General features: G+C 38.9%; 1 protein-coding gene across 12 annotated transcripts in view; it reads right to left on the minus strand.

Annotated features, from left to right (window-relative positions):
• LCORL (ligand dependent nuclear receptor corepressor like) overlaps positions 1–12,251 on the minus strand; it is a 175,030-nt gene that overhangs the window by 4,286 nt on the left and 158,493 nt on the right. For 8 of the 12 annotated variants that reach the window (XM_055588099.1, XM_055588089.1, XM_055588095.1 and 5 more), the window contains one exon: positions 9,945–9,971. The exons of the other annotated variants lie outside the window; for them this stretch is intronic. In XM_055588099.1, coding sequence (XP_055444074.1) covers positions 9,945–9,971 — 27 coding nt within the window. The remainder of the gene's footprint in view (positions 1–9,944; positions 9,972–12,251) is intronic. 12 annotated transcript variants of the gene reach the window in all.

Consider the following 12,251-nt stretch of genomic DNA (forward strand, 5'->3'; position numbering starts at 1 on the left):
TTAGAGAGTAAACTCCAAATTTGGGAACACACTCTAGAGGTGCACAAAACTATACAAATGCATGGGGAAAAAAAATCAGTCAAGAAAAAGAACTCAATGTTAGTACCCATATACAGATCGACATGTTTAATTAATACATACCTACCAAAAAAGTAACGTTCAAAATTTGGGCACCTGTGATCTACACAATACTAAGAATAGAACACAGCCCTTACTAAGGCCTCAAGTACCATCTAGGTTCCTTATCTGATATAGACATGGCCTTACTTTGGATAAGTACCTCTCTTCTAGCTTCCTCCCCCTTTCACCAAAGTGTGTAGTGTTAAACTAAACCTTTACATTTGTCTATAGCTCCATATAGTTTTTAAAGCATGTTGACTGACTCTCATTAGATTGTCAGAAACAGGCCCGAATAAGGGCAAAGGTTGTCTGCAATGATTATGTAGACAGCTCAGCCTATTTTCAATACTTCAGTAATTTCACTCACCCTAAGACAGAGCCTCTCTCCACCATCTGCATAATGGTTTACAGAAAATGTGCATTTGGAAAGTATAAAAGGAAAAAATAATTTTTTAAGTCATGGGAATCCAAATAGTTATTATTTGTGTTTAATGATCAATGGTTACAGATAATTCTAAAATATTTTTTTCATATATACAACTCTAATAATTTAAACTTGTTTTACTTATTACTGGAGGTATGTGATGGTTCATTTCTGTCATATAGACAATAAACTAAGCCAGTCACATTGTAGAAAACATTTTAGTGTAATCAAGACAAGTCTAAAAATATCACTTATAAAGCAGTTGCTATATGCCAGGCATTATGCTACAAGTCTTTCTTACACTGACCTCATTCGGTTCTAACAATCATCCACTGAGGCTTAAAGAAGTAAAATGACTGACCCAAGGTCACAAAACTGAGTGAGTCTTCAGGGCCTATGATCTGTTTATGCTATCGTGCATGCTGACTCTTGGGTTGTGATTCTGTCATGATTCTCCCTTCATGTTACTACCTACTTATCTATTTCTTTAGAATACTTAATTTCCATGTCAGGTCTACAGCCATAACCTTATCCAAGAGACCTATATGTTTACAGCATGAATTTTCTTTAAAGAGGGAGCTGCTAGTCATATCTTAATTTCTCAGTGTGAGAAGAAAATGTCAGGGCACAGACGGACATGAGAGCCACCATGAGTGTTCTCTAGGTTAAGAGTTTCAGGGAACACAATTTACCTTTTCAAAAGAAGAAAGAAGTCTAGCTATATGCATGGATAGGCAACTCTGACACAGGATTTGGAATTTGAATAGTTACTATAATGTCCCGGAAACCATCAAATTTGAACTTATTTAATGCCAGTGGGTTACTGGTTTATTTTCCTCTGGAAATTGTGTCTTCCATTGTTAATTCAGTAAAAAATTCACTGACAGTTGTTACAGCTCAGCACTATCTTTGACTCTGGTATCTCCACAAATCTGTTCAAATAACATGAAAGGGCTGTCAATGTGCAAAACTAGAGCAGAGAACCTTCATGAAGTAGACAAGTGTATTCCTATGTTTTTGAGTAGTAAGTTACAAAAATGAAGTCACTGGTCTACTGGAATCTAAATTTGATGGTTCTTAGGTTCTAGGAGGCCAATATAGGACCCTGCCACAGAGAGAACTGTTTCAGTTCTACATGGGCCTGGCATTGTTCACCATCCACGTGTGCTGGTATAAAGTTAAATCCTTAACAATATCTACCTAATATATTAGGAATATAAAAGTGTGTGCTGGTATCTGTTTTAAAGGGTTTTGCAGCTTGGTAAGGTGGTGGTGGGTGGGGGGGAGTGCGGTGGGGGGGGGGCGGGGGCGGGGAGGAGGGAGTATTCATAAATTACCAGAATTAAAAGCAGTAAAAGGAGTAACTAAGGACAAAGGGATTACAGAGAAGGAAGAGTAATCCTAGAAATGGATTAACATTTGAAGTAGGTCTTTAGGGATGAGAATTTTAGGAAATTGGGACAGGAGATTTTAGATCCTGAGTTCTGATCCTAACTCAAATCACTCACCTGCTGAGTGTACACTCCTTAGCCTCCAAGTTTCAATTTAACTGGGTAGTGAAGATAGAATACCACGTCTTAAGGGTAATGTGATTGTTAAATGAGTTGATGTAAATAAAGCACCTGGTATAGGGAATGCATGTAATATGCCCGATTGGACACATAGTAAGGGGTCAATAAATATGAATATTAGTACTAATAACAAAAATCAAAATAAAAAATTACATGTGTGGGGATAAACTATGGCAGATAAATGTATAATCTGTTTTTACAATTTTTACTGTATTAGTTTCCCCAGTGATTCAGCAGTAAAGAATCTGCCTGCAATTCAGGAGACTTGGGTTCGATCCCTGGGTCAGGAAGACGCCCCTGGAGAGGGAAATGACAACCCACTTCAGTATTCTTTCCTGGAAAATTCCATGGACAGAGGAGCCTGATGGGCTACAGTCCATAGGGTCGCAAAAGACTCAGACAGCGACTAAACAAGTAATTTGTATACAACAGGTTAATTTTGAATCTCTGGGCTTAAAGAGGATCAAATGTAAAAAAGCCATAGAATGTAGCCAGGTAAACATGGTGCACTAGTGAACCATGAGGCTTAACATGACCAAATAAATCCTTTCTCTTGTTGGAAAACTCTCTGAGTGTTAGGTTGTACAGCTGTTGCATTTGTTTGTTTTTAAAAGATGTAATTTATCTGAAGAGTAAAATTTCCTTTTGGTAAGATAGTGATGAATTTAAAAGCTTTGGCAGATTGTTAAATTGGGAAATTTTAAGTCAGCCATTTTTCTGGATTTGCTCTTGGTTATTTGATATGGTTATCTGGAGGAGCAGAAGAACCAGGTGTTTAGGAGCAAGACCTTGAAAGCCAACAGTCTTAGAATAGAATCCTAGAGTTGCAACTTACTGCTACCAATTTTAGAAAAATTACATTTTCAATAAAAGATCAACACATGGTACACGCAGTATGTGCTTACTTAGCGCTACTACGATTAGTAAAGAGCAAATCGAAATAATCAAAAATTGAAAAGAAGACATTTAGAATTTAATCATTTCACTAAGAAGTGAGATATCTACCTAAATTTTTAGCTAAATGGAATGAAGGAAACTGTAGTCAGTTCAAAGGTACAAAACAAATTCTCTTCAGGATTCAATGAACAGTTTGCATTGCTATGTGATTTAGAAGTGATTCTCAGTCTTGTAGGGATCCCTGAATTTCTTAGTGAACTTGCATATTAGTACAACTGTGCCTAAAGCAGTATATTCAATAGGCATTCAAATATCTAGAAACTACATGATTCACATACCTTTATAAATAAACTAGAACATTTCAGTACTAAATTAATATGAAAGTCAAAGCAATTAGGAAGCTGTTTATCTAAAATAATGCCAATTAACTGTAGAAGATCACAGAACCTGGCATGGTGTAAATGTTTTTTGACCCTGTTCCCATAGGCCTTCTCAGGAACTTGTCAATGATCATCATCAGTGGTTCCAACCCTTTTTCTTAAATATACCATCTGTGGCAGATTAACTAATGACTTCGGTTCTTCATCCATCACTGTATTCACTCTGCCCTATCTATTCGACCGTGCCCTCCCATCCTGACTCACCTATGTGATGTGCACTGGCTTAATGGGATAATAGCAAACATACTATTTATAAACAGCAAACATGATGCTAGCTGAAGTTGAGAAACTAGACATTTACGTTCACTTTTACACTTCTGCTTCTGCCCTAAGAACATGCCTGGCTGGCTTGCTGCATGGCTATGAGAGACACAAGGAGCAGGGCTAAGCTGTTCCACTTGATTGCCAGCTAACCGTAACACACTGGAGGGAGCCCAGCCAATATCCAAAGAACCTCCAGTCATACTTGCCAATCACTGACACATGAGTGAAATAAATACTTAATTACTTTGAGCTAATGAGTTTTGGTGTGGTTTGTAAAATGTAGCATTGTTGTGGCAACAGATAAATAACAGACCATCTCTTCTCTTTTGGATTCTCACTATCATGTTTAAACAAGTGTAAGGTCCCTCATTCTTTAAAAAAAAAAAAAAAAGGCTTCACTCAATCTTTCGACCAACGTAGACAGCATATTAAAAAGCAGAGACATTACTTTGCCAACATAGTCAAAGCTATGGTTTTTCCAGTAGTCATATATGGGTGTGAGAGTTGGACTATAAAGAAAGCTGAGTGCTGAAGAACTGATGCTCTTGAACTGTGGTGTTGAAGACTAGAGAGTCCCTTGGACTGCAAGGAGATCCAACCAGTCCATCCTAAAGAAAATCAGTCCTGAATATTCACTGGAAGGACTGATGCTGAAGTTGAAACTCCAATACTTTGGCCACCTGCAAAGAACTGACTCATTTGAAAAGACTCTGACGCTGGGAAAGATTGAAGGCGGGAGGAAAAGGGGATGACAGAGGATGAGATGGCTGGATGGCATCACTGACTCAATGGACATGCTGCTGCTGCTAAGTTGCTTCAGTCACGTCCAACTTTGTGCGACCGCTTGGACTGCAGCCCACCAGGCTCCTCCATCCATGGGATTTTCCAGGCAAGAGTACTGGAGTGGGGTGACGCTGCCTTCTCCCCAATGGACATGAGTTTGAGTAAACTCCGGGAGTTGGTGATGGACAGGGAGGCCTGGTGTGCTGTAGTCCATGGGGTTGCAAAGAGTTGGACACGACTGAGTGACTGAATTGAACTGAATATTTTTAGTCAGATTACTTTAATAAGCTGTCCTATACTTGTTATCACCATTTTCTATACCTCTTATTCTTTAACCTTCTCTAACCTAGCTTCCAGGCCTTTTACTCCAGGAAACCAGCACTTACTAAAGTCACCAATGTAATAAGTCTAACAAAGGATCTTTAGTTTTTGACCTTTTGGCTTCCTAACAACATTCAACACTTTTGGCTGTTTCTTCTGCTAGGGACTGGATTGTGTCCCCCTCCCTTTCCACCACCCCTCCAATGCCCCATCCTCAGATTTATATATTATAAGAGATATAGGGAGTTTAGGAGTAATTAAGGTAAAATGAAGTCATAGGGTAGGGCCATAATCCAATAATCCCTTAGAAGAAATGGAGTAGGCCTCATAGTCAACAAGAGTCCTAAATGCAGTACTTGGGTGCAATCACACAAAAAAACAGAATGACCTCTGTTCATTTACAAGGCAAACCATTCAAATAACAGTAATCCAAGTCTATGCCCCAACATTAATGCCAAAGAAGCTGAAGTTGAATGGTTCTATGAGGACCTACAAGACTTTTTAGAATGAACACCAAAAAATGTCCTTTTCATCATAGGGGACAAGAATGCAAAATTAGGAAGCCAAGACATACCTGGAGTAACAGACAAATTTGGCTTTGGACTAGAAAATGAAGCAGGGCAAAGACTAAGAGACTTTCTCCAAGAGAACGCATTGGTCATACCAAGCATCTCTTCCAAAACCACAAAAGATGACTCTACACATGGACATCACCGGATGGTCAATACCGAAATCAGATTGATATTATTTGCAGCTGAAAATGGAGAAGCTCTATACAGTGTGCAAAAACAAGACCGGGGGAGCTGACTGTGGCTCAGATCATGAACTCCTTATTGCCAAATTCAGACTTAAATTGAAGAAAGTAGGGGAAATCATTAAGCCATTCAGATATGACCTAAATCAAATTCCTTATGATTATACAGTAGAAGTGACAAATAGATTCAAGGGATTAGGCCTGATAGACAGAATGCCTGAAGAACTATGGATGGAGGTTTGTGACACTGTAGAGGAGGTGGTGATCAAAACCATTCCAAAGTAAAAGAAATGCAACAGTGCAAAATGGTTGTCTGAGGAGGACTTACAAATAGCTGAGAAAAGAAGTGAAAGGCAAAGGAGAGAAAGAAAGATATATCCATCTGAATGCAGAGTTCCAAAGATAAGAAAGGAGAGATAAGAAAGCCTTTCTAAGTAAACAATGCAAAGAAATAGAGGAAAACAATAGAATGGGAAAGATTAGAAATCTCTTCAAGAAAATCAGATACCAAAGGAACATTTCATGCAAAGATGGGCACAATAAAGGACAGAAATGGTATGGACTTAACAGAAGCAGAAGATATTAAGAAGAGGTGGCAAGAATACACAGAAGAACTATACAAAAAAGATCTGCTAAGTCACTTCAGTCGTGTCCGACTCTGTGCGACCCCAAAGATGATCCAGATAATCACGATGGTGTGATCACTCACCTGGAGCCAAACATCCTCGAGTGCAAAGTCAAGTGGGCCTTAGGAAGCATCACTATGAACAAAGCTAGTGGAGGTGATGGAATTCCAGCTGAGTTATATCAAATCCTAAAAGATGATTCTGTGCAAGTGCTGCACTCAATATGCCAGCAAATTTGGAAAACACGGCAGTGGCCAAAGGACTGGAAAAGGTTTTCATTCCAATCCCAAAGAAGGGCAACGCCAAAGAATGTTCAAACTACCACAAAATTGCACTCATTTCACTTGCTAGTAATGCTCAAAATTCTCCAAGCGAGGCTTCAACAATACGTGAACCGTGAACTTCCAGATGTTCAAGCTGGATTTAGAAAAGGCAGAGGAACCAGAGATCAAATTGCCAACATCCACTGGATCATCAAAAAGCAAGAGAATTCCAGAAAAAATCTGCTTCACTGACTACGCTAAAATTTTTGACTGTGTGAATCACAACAAACTGGAAAATTCTTTAAGAGATGGAATACCAGACCACCTTACCTGCCTCTTGAGAAACCTGTATGCAGGTCAAGAAGCAACAGTTACAACCAGACATGGAACAATGAACTGGTTCCAAACTGGGAAAGGAGTACGTCAAGGCTGTATATTGTCACCCTGCTTATTTAACTTCTATGCAGAGTACATCATGTGACATGCCAGGCTGGATGAGGCACAAGCTCGAATCAAGATTGCCAGGAGACGTTATCAATAACCTCAGATATGTAGACAACACTACCCTTACGGCAGCAAGTGAAGAGGAACTAAAGAGTCTCTTGATGAAAGTGGAAGAGGAAAGTGAAAAAGCTGGCTTAAAACTCAACATTGAAAAAACGAAGATCATGGCATCCTGTCCCATCACTTTATGGCAAATAGATGGGGAAACAATGACAGACTATTTTCTAGGGCTCCAAATTCACTGCAGATGGTGATGCAGCCACGAAGTTAAAAGACGCCTGCTCCTGGGAAGAAAAGCTATGGCCAACCTGGACAGCATATTTAAAAGCAGAGACATTACTTTGCCGACAAACATTTGTCTAGTCAAAGCTATGGTTTTTCCAGTAGTCATGTATGGCTGTGAGAGTTGGATCATAAAGAAGGCTGAGTGCTGAAGTACTGATGCTTTTGAACTGTAGTGTTGGAGAAGACTCTAGAGAGTCCCTTGGACCACAAGAAGATCAAACCAGTCAATCCTAAAGGAAATCAATCCTGAATATTCATTGGAAGGACTGATGCTGAAGCTGAAGCTCCAATACTTTGGCCACCTTATGCAAAGAGCCAACACATTAGAAAAGACCCTGATGCTGGGAAAGACTGAAGGCAGGAACAGAAGGGGATGACAGAAGACAAGATGGTTGGATGGCATCACTGACTCGATGGACATGGGTTTAAGCAAGCTCTGGGAGATGGTGAAGAACAGGGAAGCCTGGTGTGCTGCACTCCATGGGGTTTGCAAAGAGTCAGACATGACTGAACAACAACAACAATAATCCAATAGGACTAACGTTCTTATAGAGAAGGAGACACCAGAGAATGGGAGAGTGTCCTGCAAGCCAGGAAGAGAGCTCTCACCAGAAACAGAACCCTCCAGATCTTAGACTTTCCAGTCCCCAGAACTGTGAGACAATAAATCTCTATTGTTTAAGTCATGCAGTCCATGTTATTTTGTTATGGCAGCCTGAGCAGAGTAACATACTCTCTTTTTTGAAACTCAGTACTGGTTTTCCTCTGCCTCTTCCTGTCAATTCAAGTTATCCCACTCCACCTGGCTAATGCATGTTGCTAGTTCTCAAGTTTGAGTCCCAGGCTTTCTTTCCTTTTTTCATACTGTCAGCTCTCATCCATACTCAGTTTCAGTTATCAATGATATTCTAGCTATCTCAATTTTTCTGAGTACTCAACCTAAAGCAGCTTTACCAAAAATCTCCTTGTATCACCTAATTTCATAACACAGATTTTATCACTGCCTTATGCTTTCTATTTTTCCCCCTCCCAATAAAATACAAGCTTGAAGAAAGTATAAATCCCTGTTGGTCTTGCTCAGTACATTATTTTCATCACCTAGCATATTGCAGCTGGATAAATATTTGTTAAAAAATGAATCTGGGATATTTTTTTCTGACCGTGATGAGGTAACAAGATGAATCTGCCCTCTTACTTTATAAACAGCACACGAAATACATGAAATAATGTTTCTAAGATAAAGGATGACAGAAGTACAGATGACAGTGATTCCTGAAAAAAAGGAAATAAAAGGTGGTAAGTCCTAAAACTTGCTATGGTTTACTGCTTAGAGTTTCCAGACTGCAATAAAGGAGGAACCCAGAGCTTGGGAATCTTCCTGAAAAGGGAAGACAGAGTTTAGATGTACAGGACTCCACGGTGACTAGAATATGTGGCGTATAGGAAAGAAAGGGGCAGAGAGAGCTGGCTCCAGAGCTCCCTCCAAGTCTACAGATCAATACTGATCACACATAAATGTTTCCCAAGGCTGTGAAAAAGACCATTGAGAAGGACCAGATGGAAAATACCTAGAGGCCATACAGGACTGGATATGACTGGTGTTGCCACCAAAAAATGGAACGTCCTCCTAGAACCTGGGTAAGTAGAGTCCCCAGATAGGTACTGGGTGTTGCCTGACTAATGGGGTAAAATCAACCACTGAAAGGACATAAACATGGCTTCTGAGAACCTACGTGGTCTACCCTTGACTTACTCTTTAATGTTCACCACATGTGACATCACGCTCCTCCTTCTCTAACTCAAGACACACCAGTCACATCTTATCTAACTCCACAAGGAATACCAAGCCTCATGTTTTTTTCAGTCACTTCTTTCTTCCTGGAAAGTCATTCCTCCCCTCCCCATTCTCTGCTGCTTGGCCTAGTTGATGCCTACTCATTCTGAACAGCTCAGTTCAATGGACATTTCCTCAGAGAAGTCTTCCTTTACTTTGCTGACTTGCTAAGATCTCCCTATAAGGAATTCTCATAGTACCATCTACAAATTAAGAACTTGTAAGATTTGTATAACTTTTCTCAAATGTCTGCCTCTCCAAACAAAGCTAACCATGAATGGAGTGACATCTGGTTTTGTCCCCCATCATATTCCGTATGACTACCATATTGCCTGGAACACAGGAGACAAAAATTTTTGAAAGAATAAATTAATGGGGTCTATAGATACTGGCTTCTAAAATCTATCATTCTATACATTTATATAACACATAAAGAAGCAAACAAATGAATTTTCCAGGTTGCCTAGAAATGGAATTGGAGGGGGAAAAAAATGAAGCCAAGGTCTTGCTTAAAATTAACAAAAACAAGGAGGAAAAAACATGGCAGGAGGAAATAATTCAGATACCTGCTCTGCCTTTTTTGGTGTTGTTGTTCGTAATTAAACAATAGGTGAATTCAGTAGGCTGTTTATTATGATAATCACAGAATACTCAGCTCACTATAGGAAAAATGAGGAGAAAAATATGGTAGCCATGAGGGCCGAACTAAAAAATTTGAATTACTAAATGAATAGAGAGGATAAAAGGGGAGAAGAGAACATCTGAGGCAGGAATTTAAGGTGTGAAGCACTGAAATAAATCTCTAACAGGTGGTAGCAGCTGGTTAAGGAAGAGAAGGGTGACCCTTGAACCACTTACCTCAGATAGACAAAGCAGGTCTGGAGGCTGCAGGGAGAAAATCAAGATTTACGAAACAGAACACAACTGGCATTGATGGCTCCCCCAGCACCACTCTGCTGGATACAGACAGGTCTTGTCCCAGCGAGATAAAACAAAATAAAATAACTACAAGTCAGAAATGTACCGGATTGTGTGGCAAGAGGGAGTGGACAACAGGGAGGGAGTGGATAGGTTTTGGGAATGAACTGGATATAATAATCTTAATTTACTAAAAGCAAAAAAAAAAAAAACAATAAATTTTTTTTCTAGTCACATCATATCAAAATTCTACCAATAAAAATGGATCAGCAAACTTTTTCTGCAAAGGGTCAGGGTATTTTAGTCTTTGTGGGTTTAGGATCTCTGTTGCAACTACTCAATTTAGCTTTTGCAGCATAAAACAGCAATAGACAAAACACATAAGTGAATGATCATGGCAATGTTCCAATAAAACTACTTAAAAGGCAGGCTGGGGGCCAGACACCTCAATTTGGAAAGTTAATCTTGTTTGAAAATAGTGCTGTACTTCATATCCATTAATAGGGTGAATCAACCAAATTATCTTTCTTCAAGTTTTACTAATTATGTTGTTAAACTGAAAAAACAACTTGAAATATTTTTTGCTAAGTTCCCTGAGTTACTTTGTAACTCTAATGTCTAACAATGCCCAGTAGATAAAAAAAAAAAAAAAAAAATACAATATTTGTTGAATAAATGGAATAGTTTTCCATGAAAGATATGGGGCAATTAGTAAAGCAGAATATTCTGTAATGGTTGACAAAGCAATGAGATATAAGATATGAGAGGAATATAAGACAGAAATTCTAGGAAAAAAAAGATAAGGAATTACCAAAGTAGCTGTTTCATAATGCAATATTACTATATTAAAACTCTTTAAAATCTAAGTCTTCTTCTCTTTAGTCAGTTGCTATGAAAATTACAATAATGGGGAAAATATCTAATTGTAAACAGAATGTATTAAAGCCTTTTTTATTTCCTTAGAATGCTTTAAATTACTGGGTCACAGTTTTAATATTTTTACTGATGGCACTGGCAAGTAACAAGACGATAATATAAAGCTCATGTAAAAAAGAACAGGTCAATATATTTATTATTTTTTACATTAAAATATGTCTTTTTTATCCAGTTCTGACCAAATTAAGAGTGTGGTTTAATTAAGACTCAAGGAGACTCTGATCTCGTATGTTTTCCTAAACTTGTAAGGTATTTTCTTATGATTTTTAATACAGAGAGGAAAGCCACCTGAACTGACTGCTACTTCCTTTCTTGATTCATTATGAAATAAAATCTATACAAAAATGAAACTTATAAATCAGACTTATCAAAATGTGATTATTTTGGCCTGAATGTTATTTACCAGAATCATCTTTTCATGGTGAATCATAGTAAAGCACTTACAATTTAATTCTGATTAACAATTTATGTACAAGAGCAAGTCTAGTATATAAATTAACTTATATATTTATAGTCACTGCATTCTTTCTGATAATATCACAGTAAGTACAGAGAAAGCCTAGCAGGAAACTATGTAGAGCAGTGTTTCCAAAACTATGTTCTGGGGCTTCCCAGGTGGCGCTCGTGGTGCCTGCCAATGCAGGAGATTTAAGAGACACTGGTTTGATCCCTGGGTCAGGAAACTCCCCTGGAGAAGGAAATGGCAACCCATCCCAGTATCCATGCCTGGAGAATCCCATGGATAGACGAACGATGGGGTTGCAAAGACTGAAGCGACTTAGCGTGCAAACTATGTTCTATGGGACATAAAGTTTGGAGAACATGTTTTAACATACTAATGGGGCACTATGATTCGGTAAGCACAAGAAAGAGAACTGAGCATTTCGCAATGTTACTGGACTACAGAACACTTTGCACACAGAACATCTTGGTGGACCAGTTTTTCCTGGAATATAACTTTGGAATGCTTGTGTAGCAAACCAGATTAAAGTGACTGAATCATTTGGAAACACTTTTCTATCAAAATGAAATTTAGAAAATCATCTACTCTGCAGCTGATGCTGCTAAGTCACTTCAGTTGTGTCCGACTCTGTGTGACCCCATAGACAGCAGCCCACCAGGCTCCCCCATCCCTGGGATTCTCCAGGCAAGAACACTGGAGTGGGTTGCCATTTCCTTCTCCAATGCATGAAAGTGAAAAGTGAAAGTGAAGTCACTCAGTCGTGTCTGCCTCTTCGCGACCCCTTGGACTACAGCCTACCAGTCTCCTCTGAACATGGGATTTTCCAGGCAAGAGTACTGGAGTGGACT

This window comes from Bubalus kerabau, chromosome 7, assembly GCF_029407905.1.
Source record: "Bubalus kerabau isolate K-KA32 ecotype Philippines breed swamp buffalo chromosome 7, PCC_UOA_SB_1v2, whole genome shotgun sequence".
Taxonomy (NCBI): Eukaryota; Metazoa; Chordata; class Mammalia; order Artiodactyla; family Bovidae; genus Bubalus; species Bubalus kerabau.